Source organism: Danio aesculapii, chromosome 16 (assembly GCF_903798145.1).
Source record: "Danio aesculapii chromosome 16, fDanAes4.1, whole genome shotgun sequence".
NCBI lineage: Eukaryota > Metazoa > Chordata > Actinopteri > Cypriniformes > Danionidae > Danio > Danio aesculapii.
Genome location: NC_079450.1, coordinates 39,631,016 through 39,650,573, shown reverse-complemented (window position 1 = coordinate 39,650,573; position 19,558 = coordinate 39,631,016). Strand labels below are relative to the sequence as shown.

At 33.3% G+C, this 19,558-nt stretch overlaps 2 protein-coding genes across 2 annotated transcripts in view; both read right to left on the bottom strand.

Moving 5' to 3' along the window:
* Positions 1-2,830: 2,830 nt before the first annotated feature.
* On the bottom strand, positions 2,831-5,279 carry LOC130242817 (uncharacterized protein C2orf66). The gene is made up of 3 exons (XM_056474742.1): positions 5,229-5,279; positions 5,050-5,152; positions 2,831-3,061 (listed from the first exon to the last, which is right to left on the bottom strand). Coding segments are annotated over exons 1-3 (264 nt in total). The 5' UTR covers positions 5,231-5,279; the 3' UTR covers positions 2,831-2,902.
* A 6,518-nt stretch (positions 5,280-11,797) lies between these two features.
* ankrd28b (ankyrin repeat domain 28b) overlaps positions 11,798-19,558 on the bottom strand; it is a 52,835-nt gene continuing 45,074 nt past the window's right edge. Inside the window, exons 23-28 of the mRNA XM_056474934.1 lie at positions 19,462-19,545; positions 17,781-17,926; positions 17,607-17,689; positions 15,764-15,846; positions 15,586-15,677; positions 11,798-13,358 (exon numbers count right to left, since the gene is read on the bottom strand). Of these exons, the coding sequence (XP_056330909.1) occupies positions 13,075-13,358; positions 15,586-15,677; positions 15,764-15,846; positions 17,607-17,689; positions 17,781-17,926; positions 19,462-19,545 (772 nt within the window). The 3' untranslated portion in view covers positions 11,798-13,074. The remainder of the gene's footprint in view (positions 13,359-15,585; positions 15,678-15,763; positions 15,847-17,606; positions 17,690-17,780; positions 17,927-19,461; positions 19,546-19,558) is intronic.

The window sequence follows — 19,558 nt, the reverse complement described above, 5'->3', positions numbered from 1 at the left end:
ATTGTCTCTATCGCGTGCCGCTGCTTTTGTTTGGAACATGCTTGAAATCAGTATTTGCTCCTCAATCTGGCAACCTGTGCTTGTGTTTGTTTTGATCCGGGAATGCAATACCTAGTTCAACCACTGGGTGTCAAACTTACATACTGCACCTTAAAACTGAATAAAGTCAGATAAAAGAGAAGGACCTAACCATGCATAATTTTGTGAACTACATAACCATTTCAAAACTTAATGATGTTTTCCAACTAAGCAGGCTACGGGTTTTTTTTTAAATAGAACAATTATGAAAACGAAACTGTTTTTGTATCTAAATTTTTAAGTGTTTGTTTATATAATAATTCCAGAGGTTTTAAAATTGTAGATTTTGTCTTAGAGCAACTTATCAGACAATAGTTGATATGAGAGACTGATAGGAATATTTTATTTTAGGAACCTTAGTTGACGTCAGAAATGTATTTATTTCTTGATATAATCACCCTGTAGCTGAATGATTGTAATGTGCCAGTTGTGCTGACATCGAGTTGAGTGTATATTAATCAATAGAACTGCAACCAGAGTGTTTAGACAAATGATTAAAGACAATGCTTTATCATGTAGTTCTACGTACCTCAAAGAACTGCCCTTTTGAGCAACCAGAAGGAATCCTTTTACTCTGTATAGAAATCTGAAAAGATGAAAGAATTGGATTCCTTTGTGATCCTGACAGAGAGGATCAAAGACTTTAAATACATTTTTGCAGCCTTATTTAATAAAGAATTTCTAATAAAACCTAAAATCGACTATATTAAAATTGACTAAATTAGATACCTTTTTTTATATGTGTTTTAAAGACAAGAGTCCAGATAAAAACCTATAGGTATTTATATTCTGAAACAACTTGAACTTTCTCTGCGGAGATAACAACATCCTGTTTGGTACCAACACCAAATCCTTTAGAGAAGCACATGCAAGCTTTTTTCTACATTTAATTTTACATTACATTGAATCAGAAACACTATTACATTTATTACATCAGTTTATTGTAACCTTTTCAACATATAACGATCTATTTTTCATACCAGTACGCTGGTATTTTTTGTTTGTTTGTTGTTTGTTCAATTACTTAACCCATTAAATAGTAGTATTTATTCATTAGACACTAGTTATTACTACCATTAGATAGTAGCTATTGAATACGTGTATTTATTATACTAGAACTTATTTACATAGTAACAGCTAGTAACTATTATATTGTTACTAATAACGTATTTCAAAACTAGTCTTCTTTCAGGTATCTAATTTTATTTATTTATTTTTTGTTGTTTTGATGCATTTTTCCACTTTTTTTTCTTTTTTATTACTATTAATTACATATGAGAACTAGGTCATAATTGTCTATTTTTGAAAATTGAGATTTATATATCCAAAAAGACAAATCTATCCAGTGATTTGTTAGGAGGTGAAAATCTGGAATCTGAGGGTTCAATATATAAATAATAAATAAATCAGAATTTTGAGAAATTTGCCTTCAAAGTTGTTTTTATATATTTACTAAACAAACCTCACTAAATGTCTTCAAGGAAGATGATCCTTACATATAACTCTAATGATTTTTGTCAACAATAATAAAAAAAAACTACAACATTGCCTAAAACAATATAGTTTTAGCTATTCCCACAAATATCGCTGTCCAAATTTAAACTAGGATTGTGGTGCAGGCTCACATATAGTCTATACATTTAGTTATTCTTTCACAACTAGTGATTATTCTTTAGGTAAAAATACCAGTTCTTAATCACTACATATTAGCTATTATCCTGTTATATAGATATTAGTCATTATTTTTTATGTACTTAATATTACTGATACAAACTTGTTAGACACTAGTACTTGATTCAGTAGTTATTAGTAACAATTCAGTTAGAAGTGAAAAAATTCACTGGTTATCTGTTACCATTCAGATATCAGCCATTCAGTCTGATTAGTATGTAGTTCAGTTGAGACTATGTTTTTTAATGTTAATCATTATAACGTTTATTTATTTTACATTGTAGTACATTGTAATGCTTAATCCTCAGACAATGATACCTATTTGTCTTCAGCATATTTCTTTACAAAGCAATAAAGAGATCATGGGCCAATTTAAAGTAAGATATTTCTTACAGTATTATGAACAAGATCTGGCAGTTTTTGCTTAATAGTTTCTGAAAAAAATTGTTTTAAACAAATCTATCAATAATAAGAAGAATAAAATTAAAATAACTAAATAATAAACTAAATATGACTGCAAATTGTACTAAATGAAAAAGAAATGTCTTAAAAAAGTCAATAAAATAATGCAATCAAACCGAAACATAATATTTTATAATAATTGCATCCATTTTTATAACAAAAGATTAAAATTATAAACTAAATATGATTGAAAATTGTTCTAAAAAAGTTTTTTTTTATTGTGTTTTGAAACAGAAACTGCATATTTAAAAACTAATGAATAATTTTTTTTTAAATAAACCACTATTATTAATAATTGATTGAAACATATTCAAAAGATCAAGAAAGGAATTTGCCACAGTATTTTAAACAAGTTTTCTAACATGATCTGCTTACTAGCTTCTGGGAAACATTTTTAAAATACTGTTTTACTCGTGTTGCATTTCTCTACCAAGTATAAAAAATATATATATATATATATATATATATATATATATATATGTGTGTGTGTGTGTGTGTGTGTGTGTGTGTGTGTGTGTGTGTGTGTGTGTGTGTGTGTGTATGTACAGAGAAAATAAACAGGCAGACATTTCAGATTTTAATTTTAATACGCAAAGCACCATTACAGATTTCAGCACTTCCTAAACTATCAGATCTACAACAAAACCCGATATACAAGTTCAACGTAATGAAATTCAGATGAAATCTTCCCTTAAACATCATTAATGTCATTGTGAAGAAAGAGATTGTATTTGTCATAACCATTGTTTTCCATGTTGCTGTTTTTGTTCTCCTTTAGGTTTGTTTTCCTTCCCATGGCTTGAGCTTCACTCTCTCTACCTTCAAGATACGACTGCAAGATCCGGAAAAACTGCACAAACATTGGAAAGATGGATGAGAACGTTCATTTATAAAGCAGATGATGTTGTTTCAACATTTGTAAAATTGACATTTGCACTTTTTTTGTTCTACTTATTTGAAATGACCTGAAACAACACAAGTCCTGAGTTTTTTGGGGAAACAACTTAAATGTTTTATGTTCAATCCACTTAAAATTGTAAAAACTATTAAGTTAACTTAATTCTATTATGTTGCCCCAACACAAATAGATTGTGTGGAAATTGATTTCCATGAAACAGATTTTTTAGATGAACAGAACTTTTTGGTTGGTTTATTTTTTATTGTTTCCTTTTGACTTCATGTAAATTTTAATGCAGTAATAGTTATGTTTGAGACATTTGTATATGTTATTTTACTCTGCCTATATTTTTGAATAATTTTAGTTGCAGATGTTATAGTACATCAAATTATACCAAATGAAAATGAGAAATATTTGCTTACTAACTGACTGGAATAAAATTGAATCCTTTTCTTTTTTTATACATTTTTATATACATTTGAGTATTGTGTTTTAAGTTGTAATTAAATACAACAACCCTCAATGCTTTAACTTCAATTAACTAACTTACTAACGAGCATTTCATTTGTAAAAGTATTTAATAACCTTTGTTAACAGTACCGTTAAAAAACCTTCTGTTGAGATTAAAACTTTTTGTACCAGTAAATGTTTAAGTACAGTAGTTGTTATGATTAATGCTCCAGAATGTAAACTGTTTTCGTTTTCTTCCTTTTCAGTTTTGAATGATGACAATTTGAACCACAAAGTTTGACTACATTAAAAAAAAAACATATAAAATAATCCTAATGTAAATATAATATTCAAAAACTTTAGAAGTTTTATACTAATTTGTTTTTCTTTGTGCATATAGATTTTTTAAAAAAAGAATAAACACTACAAAATTAAAGAAACTAGTTCTGCAAACATATAGCAGGTCTAACAATAAACAAGAGAAGAAAAAGCACAAACAATGAGATTAAATGTCCATGTAATTATGAGAGATGTATGACAGGAATGTGATTGTTATCGGTAGGAAAAGCATAGATTAAAGAAAACTACATAAGAAATAACAACAATAATATGGGAGTATCGAACATTGAAAATGACCATTCACACTATATATTTTGATTTATATAGTATGAATATATAGGTTAGGGTAATTAACAATCGAAAAAATATTTAGTTTAAAGGGGCTAATGATTTTGACCTTAAAATGGTTTTAAAAAAATTAAAAACTGCTTTTATTTTAGCCGAAATAAAACAAATAAGACTTTCTCCAGAAGAAAAAATATTATCAGACATACTGTGAAAATTTCCTTGCTCTGTTAAACATAATTTGGGAAATATTTTGAAAATAAATAAATAAATAATCAAAAGGGGGCTAATAATTCTGGCTTCAACTGTATATGATCAAACTTTACCTACCCTTAATATAAACACACACACACACACAGTTGAAGTGAAAATTATTAGCCCTCCTGTGAAATTTGAGCGTTGCTTAATGGACAATTATTAAACATTTTACTTTTAACTACCAATTTCTAATAATCAATTGCTTTAGTCTTAGCCATGATGACAATGCATAATATTTTTCTATTAATCTTCTGTAAGATATTAGTATTCAGCTTAAAGTGCAATTTAAAGACTTAACTAGGCTATTATTATGTTAAATAGGCAAGTTAGGATAACTAGGCAAGCCATTAGACAACAGGGATTTGTTCTTTAAGCAATCAAAAAAAATTCTCAAGGAAGCTAATAAAACTAACCTTAAAATAGTTTTTAAAACAGCTTCTATTCCAGCCAGATCTTCTCAAGAAGAAATATTATAGGAAAATATACAAATATTACAGGAAATACTGTGGAAGATCTAATAAACATCACTTGCAAAATGAATTAAATCACAGAAAGGCTAATCATTTTGACTTCAACAGTATCCACAGATTAAATATAATGAGACTCACCAGGGTCCGGCTCTGTGGGTTACTCAGAGACTTCCACTCTTCATTGGAGAGATCCGACTCAACAGAGACCATCAGTAGTGTCATGAGAGCCAGAACCGTCAACCTGAACACACACAAAAAATATGACAATCCAGACAGCTAGCATATAAAACAACAACATTCGAGTAAAAGTAACTCACATGTCTGCAGTGCCTGTGATCGCGGGTCAGTCTGCCTTCGACTTGCCTCTGTTATCCAAAAAGCTTCCTTTCCCCTGCTTTTATACACCGCATAAGAGGAATGCCATACATGAACAATTTGCACCTTCTGGCAAATTGGCATTTTCTTTTTACTGAAAAGAAAATCTGGAGGGCCATAATTGATATAATTAACTTACCTTACAGCGTCATCATGGCTCCCTTAGAGACGTGCAACTCAGAATAGCCTCTTATAATGATGCGGATATTTCTAGCTTTAACCTTTAAAGGGCCACAACAAATGTTGAAACTACCGGACATGTTAGTCAAACGCAGCTATAGGAAATATTTTAATGAATATGAGTGAGGACAAGTGTTGACGACCAATTACGGCTTTATCTTTAACAACCAGTGGTGTGAAGGTAGAGAGAGATTTCTGGGATTTTTTTCAATGCACATCCTACTGATAATGATAAGAAAAATGACATGAATTAAAAAGTTCAGATCATACAATTCAGAGCCATTTTAGACAATTTGTTCAAATTCTGCTGAATAAAAGAGCTGAATAAAAATACAGAATAAAAGCTACGTGTTCTTCCACATAGAGATTTTTTTTTATCAGATTAAGATATTTTGATTTGTAAGTACTAAAATCTTACAAAGTCCGAAGTTCCATCGGTTTGATTAAAAGTATTTTTTGATTTTTGTGATTATTCTGTGACTGAAATTGTTTAAAGCATGGGTCTCAAACTGGATTCCTAGCTGGAGGGCCGCAGCACTGCACAGTTTTGCTCCAACCCTAATCAGACACAGCTGATGCCACTTATCAAGGTGTTCATGACTCTTTCAGAGCTGCGATGTTGGAAACCAGTAGCCAGTGTTGGAGAAAGTTACTTTTGAAAGTAACGCATTACAATATTGAGTTACTCCCCAAAAAAGTAACTAGTTGCATTACTTAGTTACTTTTTATGATAAGTAATGTGTTACGTTAATTTTGGGTTACTATTGCATTGCTTTTTCTTACCTGGCAAAGGCTTGATCGGTTTCATAACTTGATTTTTTTCTTTTTTTTTTTTTAAATAAAGGAGCTCTGCAATTAACAGCGCACTGTACAACCTTCATTCACCTTAAAAAAAAAAAAACACTTAAAAAAATAATAATGCAGGATAATCTTATCTTGTGAGAACTTCCTGACCTTCGAGCTATACATGCCGTATATACAGATTACTGAAAGTGTAAAGCAACGTGTTTGCTACTTTTGTATTTTTTGTGTTATTAGTAAAGTAAAATCCCTGTCCACTGAGACAAAAATCCTGTTTAAGGCTCTGCATCTTGGTTTCTCTCTGTTCCTGCATTCTCTCATTGGATTCAATGCGATAATATTCATTTTAATTCAGCTTTTTAACTTTTATAAGCCAAACCAAAAAGTAACTCGCATTACATTTTTTAAAAAGGTAACTCAATGATTGTTAATTTGATAAAGTAATGCGTTACTTTACTCATTATTCAGAAAAGTAATAGTATTAAGTAACTCATGCTTTACTCCCAACACAGCCAGTAGCCAATGACTTCCATTGTATTTTCTTCCTGCTTTGGATTTGTTTGTATATTTATTGCCACCAGCAAGTTTCATGGCAAGATTAATATACACTCTAAGAAATGCTGGGTTGCTTAAACCCAAATTGTGTAAAATATGGACTAACCCAAACATAGGGTAAAATTATGTCCTATTAAATATTTTTTATGATTAACCCAGTAGTTGGTTTAGTCCGTGTTAAACCCAAAAACAGGGTTGAAATAATGTGTAGATAAACATAATTACAACTTCATAATTCATTAAGACATAATACAAAAAAGTTACATTAAAACATTTTTTTTTTTCCTACTATGGAAGTTATAGGAAATATTTTAATGAATGTGGGTGAGGACAAGTGTTGATGACCAAATACGCTTTTATCTTTAAAAACCGGTGGTGTTACATTTCTTGGAATTTTTTTTTTGCACATCCCACTGATAATGATAAGAAAATTACATGAATTAAAAAGTTCAGATCTTGTAATTCAGGGCCATTTTAGACAATTTGTTCAAATTCTGCCAGGGTTACCTAAGGGCTGAATAAAAAGTATGTGTTCTTCCACGTGGATCTTTATAATTCATTAAGAGATAAAAAAAATAAATAAATAAAAAAAAAAAAAACATGATTTTTCCTACCAACTATGGAAGTCAATGAGTAACATCAACTGTTTGGATTCCAACATTCCTCAAATTATTTTGTTGTGTTCAACAAAAAGGATTAGAACCTGAAGGTTTTATCATTTTCGTTTTAAAAACTGAAGAGTGAAATGAGAAATAATGTTATGAAAAATATATAAAATATATAACAACAACTCTGGCTTCGGGTCTAAAAGTTATTGGATTAAGTGGTCTGAGATATCAGTGTATTGGCCAATAATTTATCATAATTGGCCAGCACACTTAATAGCTTTTAAGTGTCAGCTGTTACTGTAAGAAGAGATTTTGTCATTTAAAGTGTAATTAGAAGTGCTTTGTTCCTTCTGGAAAAGTACAGTACAATCAGTTTGAGAGACTATTTACTATATATATAGTGTGTGTGAGAAATAAGTATAGACTCGCAAGAGTGGTTTCCAAATCCTCAGTCCTTGATTTTTCTGCTGCTTTTGACACTGCTCAGCAACAAAATGGCTGCCTGCCTGGCTGTCAGCCTTCATGACAATTTGCATCTAAGGACATAGTGCAGTGGTTTAAGTCTTACCTCTCAGACATGTCATTCAGGTTGTCCTGGAAGGGTGAAGTGTCCAATTCATAACATTTAGCTATTGGGGTGCCTCAAGGCTCAGTTGTTGGACCACTTCTCTTCTCCCTTTGCATAGTTTTACTTGGACATTGACATAGTTTTACACTGTCATTTAGTATAGGTTTTCCCATCACTCCTATATGCTGATAAATATCATTAAAAAAATATATCATTTTAAACGCTGCCTTTAATTCCAGTCTGTGAAGGAATTATGCTGTTTTCTGACTTTGTTTTATGCATTAATACTTTAATTCGGTTTTTAATGAATTATTATGCTGATGTGTTTATACTCTTATAACCTTATGTGCTTAACCTCATATAACCTTGCTCCATAACAGCTGTGGCTTCGTGTGACTGATAACCAAGAAGTTAAATTCCAAGAACTTGTTTTCAGCAAAATGTTACACTTTCTTTTAGGTTGCACTGCTTTAGAAGGATTGTGGGACTGGAGGCAAGGAGGGGAGGGTGCAGGCTCACTCTCTTGTGTGTTCTGTTATGTGTAACTTTTTCTGTGCAAATTAGCTGTTCTGTCTAACAACTGATGATTGAACTGATGTGGATGGAGGATCTTTCTTACTGAAGAGCCCTCGTGTGGGGCTCAAGAGAGACAGCAATAAATATGGGGGGGGGGGGGGGGGTGGGGGGGGGGGGACTGTGTCTGCACAGCCTGACCTCACGAGAAAACGTAAGTATTTTACGTTTTGTTAGTTTAGTGGCTAAATCAAACGTGTTCAGTCGTACGAAATTGTACGATTTTAAAAAGGATGCATGGCACCTAACCCCACCCCTAAACCCAACCGTCATTGGGGGATGAGCAAATCGTACTAAATTGTACAAATTAGATCGTACGAATTCATACGAATTAGCCACTAAATTAAAAAGTTACGAATTGCTGTGAGATTGTGTTGGACTGCATGTGCTGCTGTTCTCTGCCACCCAGGGGCCTGTATGCTTTATCCATTTGATTCATTAAATTGATCTGAACTTACTTGAAGCCTCTGACCGATCTTTGAACCACGGGGACTAGGGAAATGTCCAACACCTGCTGATAGCTTCTTCTTGAGTTTCGGCATGTCATTTCTTGCAATATGAAGCAAGGATCACATTCAACTAACCTTAACAAGACAAAACTGCTGGTGGTTCTGCTCAACATAACACTTAAATCACAACTTCTCCACACAACGGGGTATTTCGATTGTCAACTCCTACTAGAATAACCAGGAACTTATGAACTTAAATTTCACAAACACATAACTGTCAGAACAATATCAGAAAAAAATAGATTCCCACCCAAAGTATGGGAACATGCCGTACAACACTTTGTTCAAGCTCTTGCTCTGTCCAGGCTGGACTATTGCAATGATCTCTTGGCAGGGCTTAAAGCCAAACTGATCCAAAATACAGCATGAAGAGTCATTTTTAACAAACCATAAAGAACATGTCAAACCTCTGTTCATCAATTGACCATTGCATCAAATTCACAGAACTAACGCTTGGCTATGAACCACTGGCACCTATTACCTACTATGACTACGAGCTCCTCAGAATCACAGTGAATTGTGCTTTGCGGTGCCATACAGAAGTACAAAATCCAACAGAGAAAATACATGCTCCAGTCTACATTCCTGTGAAATCACAAAAAAACACATTTCTCTGCAGTTTCTAGGTCAAATTAACACTATGGGTCAGTATGACACCAACTACTTTTGTTCCTTTTTACACTAACGATACTTACAAGGACTATTTTCTTGCGGTTCTTGCAGTTCTCTGCACAACAACAAATTTTGATCCAAAACAACTTAACAGTGTCTATGATTTGTAATCAAAAGCGTTTGCCTCATCTATCAACTTTTCTAGCATGGTCAGTGTGCTCAGTACTCATTTTGATATTGTACTTGTGATGCAGAGTGCTTGGGTTCGAGTCCACATGGCCACAGTGCACTTTTCACTTGCGTTTTCAAAACACTATTGGTTGTTTAGGAAGGAGTTTAGGTCATTATTTTCTAATTCGATAAGTGATACATCTCAGATTTGCAAAACTGTAGACAGTGGCCTCTAGTGGAAGTGTCTTCAGAAAAAGGGCTGCTTCTAAACTTTTTAGTTTTTTTTTCGCTGCATTATATACTGCAATATGAATACAATTTCACCAGATGACTTGAATATCTGTATTTGTTCAGAATTCATTAATTTAGATTGATTGGAATGATTCTAACACTAAATAGTCTTCATTGTATAGATAATCCAATAAAATTTACTTTATTAAAGTCACAAATGGTAATATTTCTTGTGCCCGAATGCTTTAAACTCTTATAAATACTCACACAGCCACAAGTCTTAAAAACACATGTAAACGATAAACTTTCACATCATATTAAGTAAAATTTACAAGGCCTCCACAAATCTGATGTGTACTGAGCTTTTCCTGCTATATTTTCAAGGACTTTTAACTGGACTGTTGGAATTGTGGAATAACTTGTCCAAGTGAGCAACTGAATCGTTACTAGATTCAGTTGTTCTAGAAATGACTCTTCATTTTTTTTTACTTACTATTCTAAATCTATCTGTTTGCTTGGTTCATTTATTTAAAAAAAGCTCACCATTTACACAATGCTAACCTAAATGAGACTTTTCACACGGTCTACCACTGTAGCTCTTCAGTTGTTTTGATTGGCTGTTATGTCTTCCTTTAGGCTCTGAAATTAATAAATATAAATATAAAATCCCCTAAAACACAAACAAACAAACCAGAAAACATGGAGAACTGTGTACTCAGGCTATATGCAGGAATCCTAAAGGTAATTTCAATACCTTTTTAAGACTTTTTAAATACCTTCTTAGAATATTTTAAGACCTCATCGCCACTTCAAGTTCTAATCAGTATCAAACCTGTAACTTAATAAACAGTTGTTAATAAACACTTGTAGCAAAATAAACCCAATGGAGCACAACAATCCAATAAAACTCGGATAAGCTCGGAAGAAATAAAGCTTGAAAGAATAAATAATTACGCGGTTGTTTTCAGCGACAGGCTTCAGCCACTGTTTAAACTCATCTGTCTCCAACCAGGAGTACGTAAATTTACATTTTCCCATTCTGTTTCACTACATGTGGAGAGCGTCACATCACCTTCCCATGTTTGTCGCAAATTTTGTGACATCACCCGGATGGAGGAGCTTGGCCAGACGCGCCTCGGCCCAAACCAACTGCATGGATGGAGCGTGCCTTTGGTAATATTAGGAGGAAAACATACATTTTTATGCTATATTTATACTTTTTGGAGTCAAACACGTTGGACAACGCTTGTACAAACTTTAAGACCTCGTAAAACGCAATTAAGACTTTTTAATATCTTTTAAGGACCTTCATTTTCTCATAATTGATTTATCAACTTTTAAAACATTTTAAGACCCTGCGGACACCCTGGTACTTTACACTTCTACTAAAGTTATTAACATTATTTGAAATAATGTATCTGAATTTTTAATCACACATTATCACTAGTTTATAAAATAAAATAAAATCCAAATAAACATTTTCTCCCCCCCAAAAAATCTGAAAAATTAGAAACTTTGACATGATTTCAAATTTTTTTCTTCCAGAATATTTGCATGAATATTATACAAACAAAGAACAATTTATTAAAAAATAATAATTCCTGAAAATATTTGAAGTCAAATAATAATTCTGTTATGCCATGTTTCCATGTTCTGTACACAGCTTTCCTTAATGATTTGACAACAACAACAACAACATACAATTTCAAATTACTGAACTCATTTATTTATTTAATCAACCATAAAATATACAGGAATCTCTTGTTCCGAGTAGAAGGACAGCAGTGGCCATCAACTGCACCAATCGCTCTCTTTTATTTCCACAAAAAAAAGACAGGAAATAAAAGAAGAGCAATGCAAACAGATTCCTGCTGCCCCCCTCTCAGACGGGAAGCTGTACTGAACAGATTTCCAGTTTCAATCATTCCAAAAATCAAAAGCATGAAAAGAGACAAACACAGGGTTTTTTTTTTCTGACAGGCCATCACAGAAGGGTCGAGTGGTTTCATTTGCTAATTCAAAGCGAGCAAAAAACATCATGTTAATAAGAGCCAGAAAAAATATAATATATATTTATATTCATATATCAACATACAAAGAGATCAAACGCTGTTCTACCATTGGTTTTTACACAGTGTTCCTCATCCTGGAGCAAAGCATGCTGGGAGCCGTTTGCCTTTCTTTTTTCAGTGCTTTTTTTCACAGACGTAGTGTTGAACTTCTTGTGCATCGTAGGATTTGTTCTCTCGAGCTGCCCCTTCCCTCCATACAGTAATTTATGAAGGCACAAAATGATGATGAAATGCGGAAAGTAAAAATAAATACCATAGATAAAAAGAATAATTTATCCTAAAACTGAAGATGGAGAGAGGTGTTAGCTTTTTTTTTGTTTTGTTTTAAACTCATGCTTGTGGCCGAAAGCATTACAGAACGCTGATGTTCATATTCTCAAATTTCACCTTTGCGCTTTAGAAACTACTCGATTCGTCCCCCCCCTCGAGAGGGTCAGAGACAGGTATTAAAATCAGGTTTGTTTAAAAAATAAATCATTTCTTTCCCCCAATAGCTGATCAGAAGTGCACACCGACTTGAAACTGTTTGAAAGCACATAAATGTCCCAGTTTTGTTTTGTTTTTTTGCAAGCGACTGATTTAAATCATCCCTCAAGATCTGAAAAATTATATATAATTCCGTGTTTGGAGTACGACAGTGTCAAACCATCCTGTGCAAAAATATTGGTCCCCAGGCTGCTAATTCCTTGTCTTGTTATTGCCATGTCTGGAGGTCCGTCCACCTATTCCTAAAATTTACATAGGGCAAGATGCATTGGCAGAGGTTGAGCTGATGGATGAGGAAGGCCAGCCTGCTGCGCCACATGTGTGTGTGTGTGTGTGTGTGTAGAGACTCTTAAGGCTCTTAAGGCGGAGTGGCCGGCCGCTGGGTAATTAAGACAAGATGTGCGCCTCTGCTTTCGTTTACCTCAGTAAGTCTCAGAGTCGGAGTCGTTGAGCTCCTCGTCCTTGTAGAAGCCGTCGTGGCGGCCGATGCTGTTGAAGCTGCAGTAGGAGCTGTGTTCGGAGCGGAGCATCGGCAGACTGTCGAAGGTGACGCTTTTAGTGGGGCTGGTGTAGTGGTTGATGGCACTGAATGTGAGCGTGGGCACCGAGCCTCCACCGGGAGACACTGGCATCATGGTGGCCAGGATGAGCGCCAGGCAATCGGCCACGTCTTTGTTAGGAGCGCAAGCCAGGGCTGGAGTGTAGCCTTATGGAGAAATAAGACAAGACTAGACTATTAGGCACAGATAAAACAATAATTACTCATACATATTTTTTTCTGAAAATAAAATGTTACAATATGAGCAAAATGTTTCCTCCATCAAATTGATGATTTTATTTTGAAATTATGTTGACACATAAGATATGACACAGACGTTCAGCATACTCAGTGAGCATAAAAATCAGACCACCTAGTTTTTCACCATTTCTTGTGATAAAAATGTCTAATCTTGTTGTGGTAATTGCCAAAAATTTGCAGACAATTTTGCGTTTAAAAATGTTTATAAGTACAAGGAAAAGGAAGGTTGTATAACTCTTATTTTTATTCATGATCATACTTTCAGATTTCACTCCTCGGAGCATCTGACATCATGTACAGTCTTTTGGATGAGATATTAAACAGAGGTCCTGACTCTCTGTGGTCATTAAAAATCCCATGGCACTTCTCGTAAAAGAGTAGGGGTGTCCTGGCCAAATTCCCTCTATCGGCTCTTAAGATCATGGCCTCCCCCTCATCCACCGAATTGGCTCTCACTGTCTCTCCACTCCACCAACAGCTAGTGTGTGGTGAGCGCACTGGCACCATTGTCCTGTGGCTGCCATCGCATCATCCAAGACGATGCTGCAACAGGTGGTGGTGTGGAGAGAGACCCCCCTCTAATTGATTGTAAAGCGGTTTGGGTGTATGGCCATACACAAATGCAATAAAAACGATTAATTGCAAACTGAAATAAATATCATTTGATTATATGGTTTGGAATTGGTTGTTTTATGAGATTATTTACATTTTTAGCAAATAGTTTTGTTTAAGAATTTTGCAGGATCGCTAAAATGGGCAACTTTTTGTTGATTTTGCGTTGGGTTCAGAGATCGCAGAATCATGAAAAACTAAGGGGTTTGAAAAATGCATGTAATAAAACACCAAAATACCAGAGGTTATTGTTTAAATAATAATGCCAACAACAACAATAATAATAGTAAACAAAAAGGAATAAAAAGCAGTCTATGGGGCTGATCACACCGAACGAGTTTTTTGCATTGGAAGGTGCCTTTTTTGAATGATTTACTAATGGCCATAAACGTTTTGCGTGCCTCATGTTTTAACCGCCTGCTGCACCTCGCATTTTTGCTGTTGCTTGCTGTGCGCTCGCAGTTGAAAAAAGTCAACACTGAGCAGATAAAAACTCACCAGTGGCGTCTTTTTTTTTTTTCTCCAATCAAATGATAACAGAGGCGGGGCTTCTGTTGAGGTGACAGCAGTGTTTGTGTTGTGAAGACAACTACAGAGGCTTTTGAAGATGCAAGAGAGACTAGTGGTTACTGTTTAGAGTTATCCGGTGCTGTATAACTGAATTTCCCAATATTATTAAATATTAAAATTATACCAATATCAACAGCAACACTCTCGCACAATATCCAGCTGATTCAGTCATTGCCTAGCGACACAAAGTATACCGCACTTCTTTTTTTTCTTTTCAATAAAAAGGCAGTGTCGTGCACCTCGCGTTTTGGGAACGGAAAAGCGTGTTCAGTGAGATCGACCCCTAAATCTGTACTTAAAGACCTCTGTTCTAGATTTTTTTAATTACCTTTAATGCAGTGTGCAACACAGTTATAACTGAATGAAAACATCCAGCTGAGATTTAAATCTGTAAGTGCGCCACGCATAAAACTACCGATTCTCCAAAAATATAAAAATAAAATTCCATTTCAGTTGGAAGTGCATCAACATATGCATTCATTATAAAGGCTCAGCAATTTTTGGATAATGCTTGCTTAAATTTGTAGACAGACCAATAAATTAACCAACACATTCCCAGAAATGTAAAATTGACTCATTTTCATTTATATGAATCATCTTGGTTTAAATTGTGTTTTGCTGTTTTGTGTTGATATAGATACAAAACGTTGTCACATAGTAGTCGCCGACCCAGTAAAACTTGAACCTGCCCTTCCCTTTAAACACTGGGGGGTTAGGATTGCATCATGACTAAACATGAGAGATCACTGTGAGATTAAACATGTAGCCAATATATATATATATATATATATATATATATATATATATATATATATATATATATATATATATATATATATATATATATATAAATAAAGGAACACTAAAACACTGCAAATCTCTAGAAAGTGATATTAATATTAAACAAAAACAACAAACTATTTCTCTAAGGTATAAAATCGTACTCCTTTACCATTTTCATCCACGGCAAGCACACTAGCACCCTTAGCAAGCAGTTCTTGGACAACCACAGTCAAGCCATTCCTGGCAGCCACATGCAAGGGCCTGGAAAACAAAAAACCTTAATATTAGATTTCCTGCATTACACTTAATATACATTCTCATTTGCATAATCTATATGTTGACTGTACGTTTGTAAAGCTGCATTGGTGGAATTGATGAGGTTTCTGTCGGTGATCTTCTCCAAGATCAACAAGGCACTGGTTTCATGACCCTATAGAAATAAATGAAATACACAAAGTTCAATAATCAGATGATTGTTTTAACATGACTTTTTTTGGCAAATAAAGTCTTGTAAATGCTAGTGGTGTAATGGTACACATAATCATACTGAACCGTTTCAGTACAGGACTTTGGTTTGATTAATGTGTGTACCAAATACAATCCTTGTTTTACATGCAGAACATACATGGTTCAAATTTGAGTTCTTACACAGAAATTACGTGTCAGACCATTAGATTAGTCAGTACTGAAGCCAAATCTGGAGCTTTTCTATATAACGTACAATAACGGTGCAAAAAAAGTACACCCAAATTTATATGCTATAGAAAAATAATAAATACAAATTAAAAAAAAGAGAAAAAAAAATCAACAAAAAAACTCAATTTTTGTTGAAATTTTGTAAGTTGTAATTTATTTTTGCTATATTTTGCTTAAATGAAATTGTATTTTTCGATTTCTAAATATGTTTGGTGACTAAAATATAATTTTAATGAATATATCTGTTTTGTTTAAATGCACCAAAATACATTGCCGATATTCACTGGATAAAAATATTCATTTTTAAAATTGGGTGTGTACTCTATGCTGAGCAATGTGTGTGTGCATATATATATATAATACTATCGGCATATCGAATGTGTTCGCCCAGTGTGCAATGCCTCGAGTTTATGACGTCATGCAGTGCTTCTCTTCTGGTCTGGTCTGTGATCAGATTTAATTTTCAAACATTGCTTTCATAATAATCTGGACTAAAAGAAGACAATTGCAGTCTATTCTTTATTATTTTCGACTACTTGAAACTTCAGACTTTTCTGATTAACAGTGAGACTACAAAACAAAAAGCAGCTCAGTTTTACTTTGGGGTTCCTATTGGGCAATAACAGAAATTTGAACTTTTTATTTAACCTATATGAACAAAGGAGTTATATCTTCATAATAGTATTTATCAGACTAATAAAATACATTTGAACAGAATTTATTGATCTGAATTTCCTTCTTTAGAAGGATGGTATTTAAATGCTTACATTTTATAATGAAAGCTCTGTCGTTTTAACTAACATCATAGTGGAAAAAACAATTTGATCATTTGTAGTCTTTCATGTAACAAACATGTATATGTTAAGCTTTATATTTCATGGTAAAGATATCTTTTTATGAAGTAAGTTACTCCACAAAATGTAAAAAAAAAAAATGGCTTTATATTAAAATCATTTCATGATCATTTCATATTTTATTTTTTAAACTTATTAATATAGTAAACAAGATATGACTTAAGATTAACAACAAATTTCACTCTACGTCACATTTCAGACCTCATCACTAAAATTATCTCACAGATATAAAATATATCCCAAGTAACACGAAAATAAAATATGAAAATCTAAATAAGTAAACATGAATATCAAAGCTTTTTCTTCAAAAATACAAAACAACTACAAAGCTTTAATAAGTTTTGAAACTAAGTGATCACTTCTTGTTGAAAATAAAAAGCAATTGGCAACACTGGAGTGCCCTTCTCAGCCTCATGCATGCTGCAAGTGAGTTGGCCACACCCACTTATTTACATTTTGAGGTACACACAGAATAAAAGCATATTTTATGGTACACGTTTCATTCTGCAGTAACAATATATACAGTCATACCACCCAGCCTTAATATAAACATGCTAAATCTACACAAGATGTAATTTCCCATCATGCTCCATGGCTTCACCTGAGGACTTAAGACACGAGATAGCCGAATGTTTGTTACCTTACTGCAGGCCAGATGGAGAGCAGTGTTTTTGTTGGCGTCCTGTAGCGTGAGATCTGCTTTAGCGCTGCTCACCAACACCTCTGCCAAACACACAGACATCGTGACATATCAAAACCAAACACACACCCAGTTAACCTAACACATTTAGGGCTTCCAGTGTCAAACTCCTACCGACTGCATTAGTCTGGCCGTTCTCAGCGGCCATCATCAGCGGGGTTTTTCCTCCAGCATCCACACAGTTCACCTGTGCATTGTGACCCAGCAGGAGCTGCAGGCACTCCACATGATCTGTGAATGCAGCAGCGTGAAGAGGAGTCCTGTTGCAGACAGAAAACAGTTAGAGTATAGACCTCAGTGCTCACTAAATATCAAAACGTCATTTGACAGTATATTTAGTACTTAATAAATCTAATAATATTCAAAATTAAAAACAACATAATAAACTCATCACATTTTAGAAAAAAGAAAACAATACTAATAAGGTAAAACAGAATACATTTATCTTTCCAAAAACAAAACTTAAGATTTAACAATAACAGCTAAATAAGATTTTACACAAATGTTATTTTAGCATTATTCAAAAACTAGACTGCAAAGAGATTATTTTAATTATAGCTAAGTTGTTTCTAAAACACATTCAATAAAACAACAAACTGAAGCACGCACGTAAGTTTGCTAGATGCCACAAGAGCAGCACCCGGAGAATGAATTGTCAGAATGAATTGCCTCAAAGGGATTAATAAAAGCTTCAAACTAAAACTAAACTGAGATTTGGCAAGAAATGACACAGAATTTACTATGTACTTATTCACTATGTACTATTTCAATTTGATTGCAAAATTTACTAACATTGACTTGCACTTCGTTTTGTTAGTGACTGTTGAATTCCATTATAATGACATCATTCGATTGCAAATACGTGACACCATATAATAATGTATTCTTGATTGATGGTGGTTTTCCCTGTTGGGAAGAGGTATAATTTGTCATACTGAAAAATCTTACGTTTCTGGCTTTTGTATGGGGTTATATAGAGTATATGTCTGTGGTGCATGTGAGTGTGTGAGAGATCTTTGCACACTTATCTTTATATGTCTGAAAAAATCAAAAGCACCTCAGCTCTTAAAACATAGTAAGTATATTTATGCATGCACATTATAATTTGCAATTATACTCTATAGAACAGAGGGTTAATGGTGCCAACTCATGATCAACAGTAAAATTGACAAAATATACCTCTTCCCAACAGGGAAACCCACCAACAATCAAGAATAGAATGCGTCATTACATGGTGTCAAAGCTTTGCAATCAAAAAATGTGGTCATTGGGGCAAAAACAGCCACCAACATAACGAAAGGGTAATCCAATTGAACAATACACAAGGGTTCAAATATGTTGAGCAATTTCTTTCATTTTTACTTTATGTTTTGAATTTATACATACATATGTTTAATTGAGAAAATATAAAAAATATTGAAAGTCACAGCAAGTTTTTAGGTAAATGAAACAAAACATAAAATAAATTAAACAATCAATAGCCCTAACTATTTATTTCTAATTAGTTATTAACATTTATATATTTGATGAATTTAAAATATTTTATATTGATATTAAGTTATTATAAATATCATATATAAACATATTAATATTATATTTAATAAGTATTTTCATTTTCCTTTTTAAATTTTATATTAAACTTTAGTTTTGCAGTTTTTATATTTTGTTTCATGTTTATTTAAAATACAACTAAAAACATATCAATAATTTTTAATTTCTTTTTAAAAAGCTGTAAAAAAAAAGGAAGGCAATACCGAACAAAGGAATGAACAAAGGAAAGGTATATGAGTGGTACCTGTTTTTGGAATCATTTGCATTGACGATGGCAGGACTAAGTGTTTCTATCAACAGCTCAACCGCTCCTTCATTGTCATTTATTCTAAAAAATAAAA

Coding starts and splice junctions, on each gene's coding strand:
- LOC130242817 (XM_056474742.1), bottom strand. Junction 3,062..5,049: donor ACCCACAGAGCCGGACCCTG/GTGAGTCTCATT, acceptor ATGTTTGTGCAG/TTTTTCCGGATCTTGCAGTC.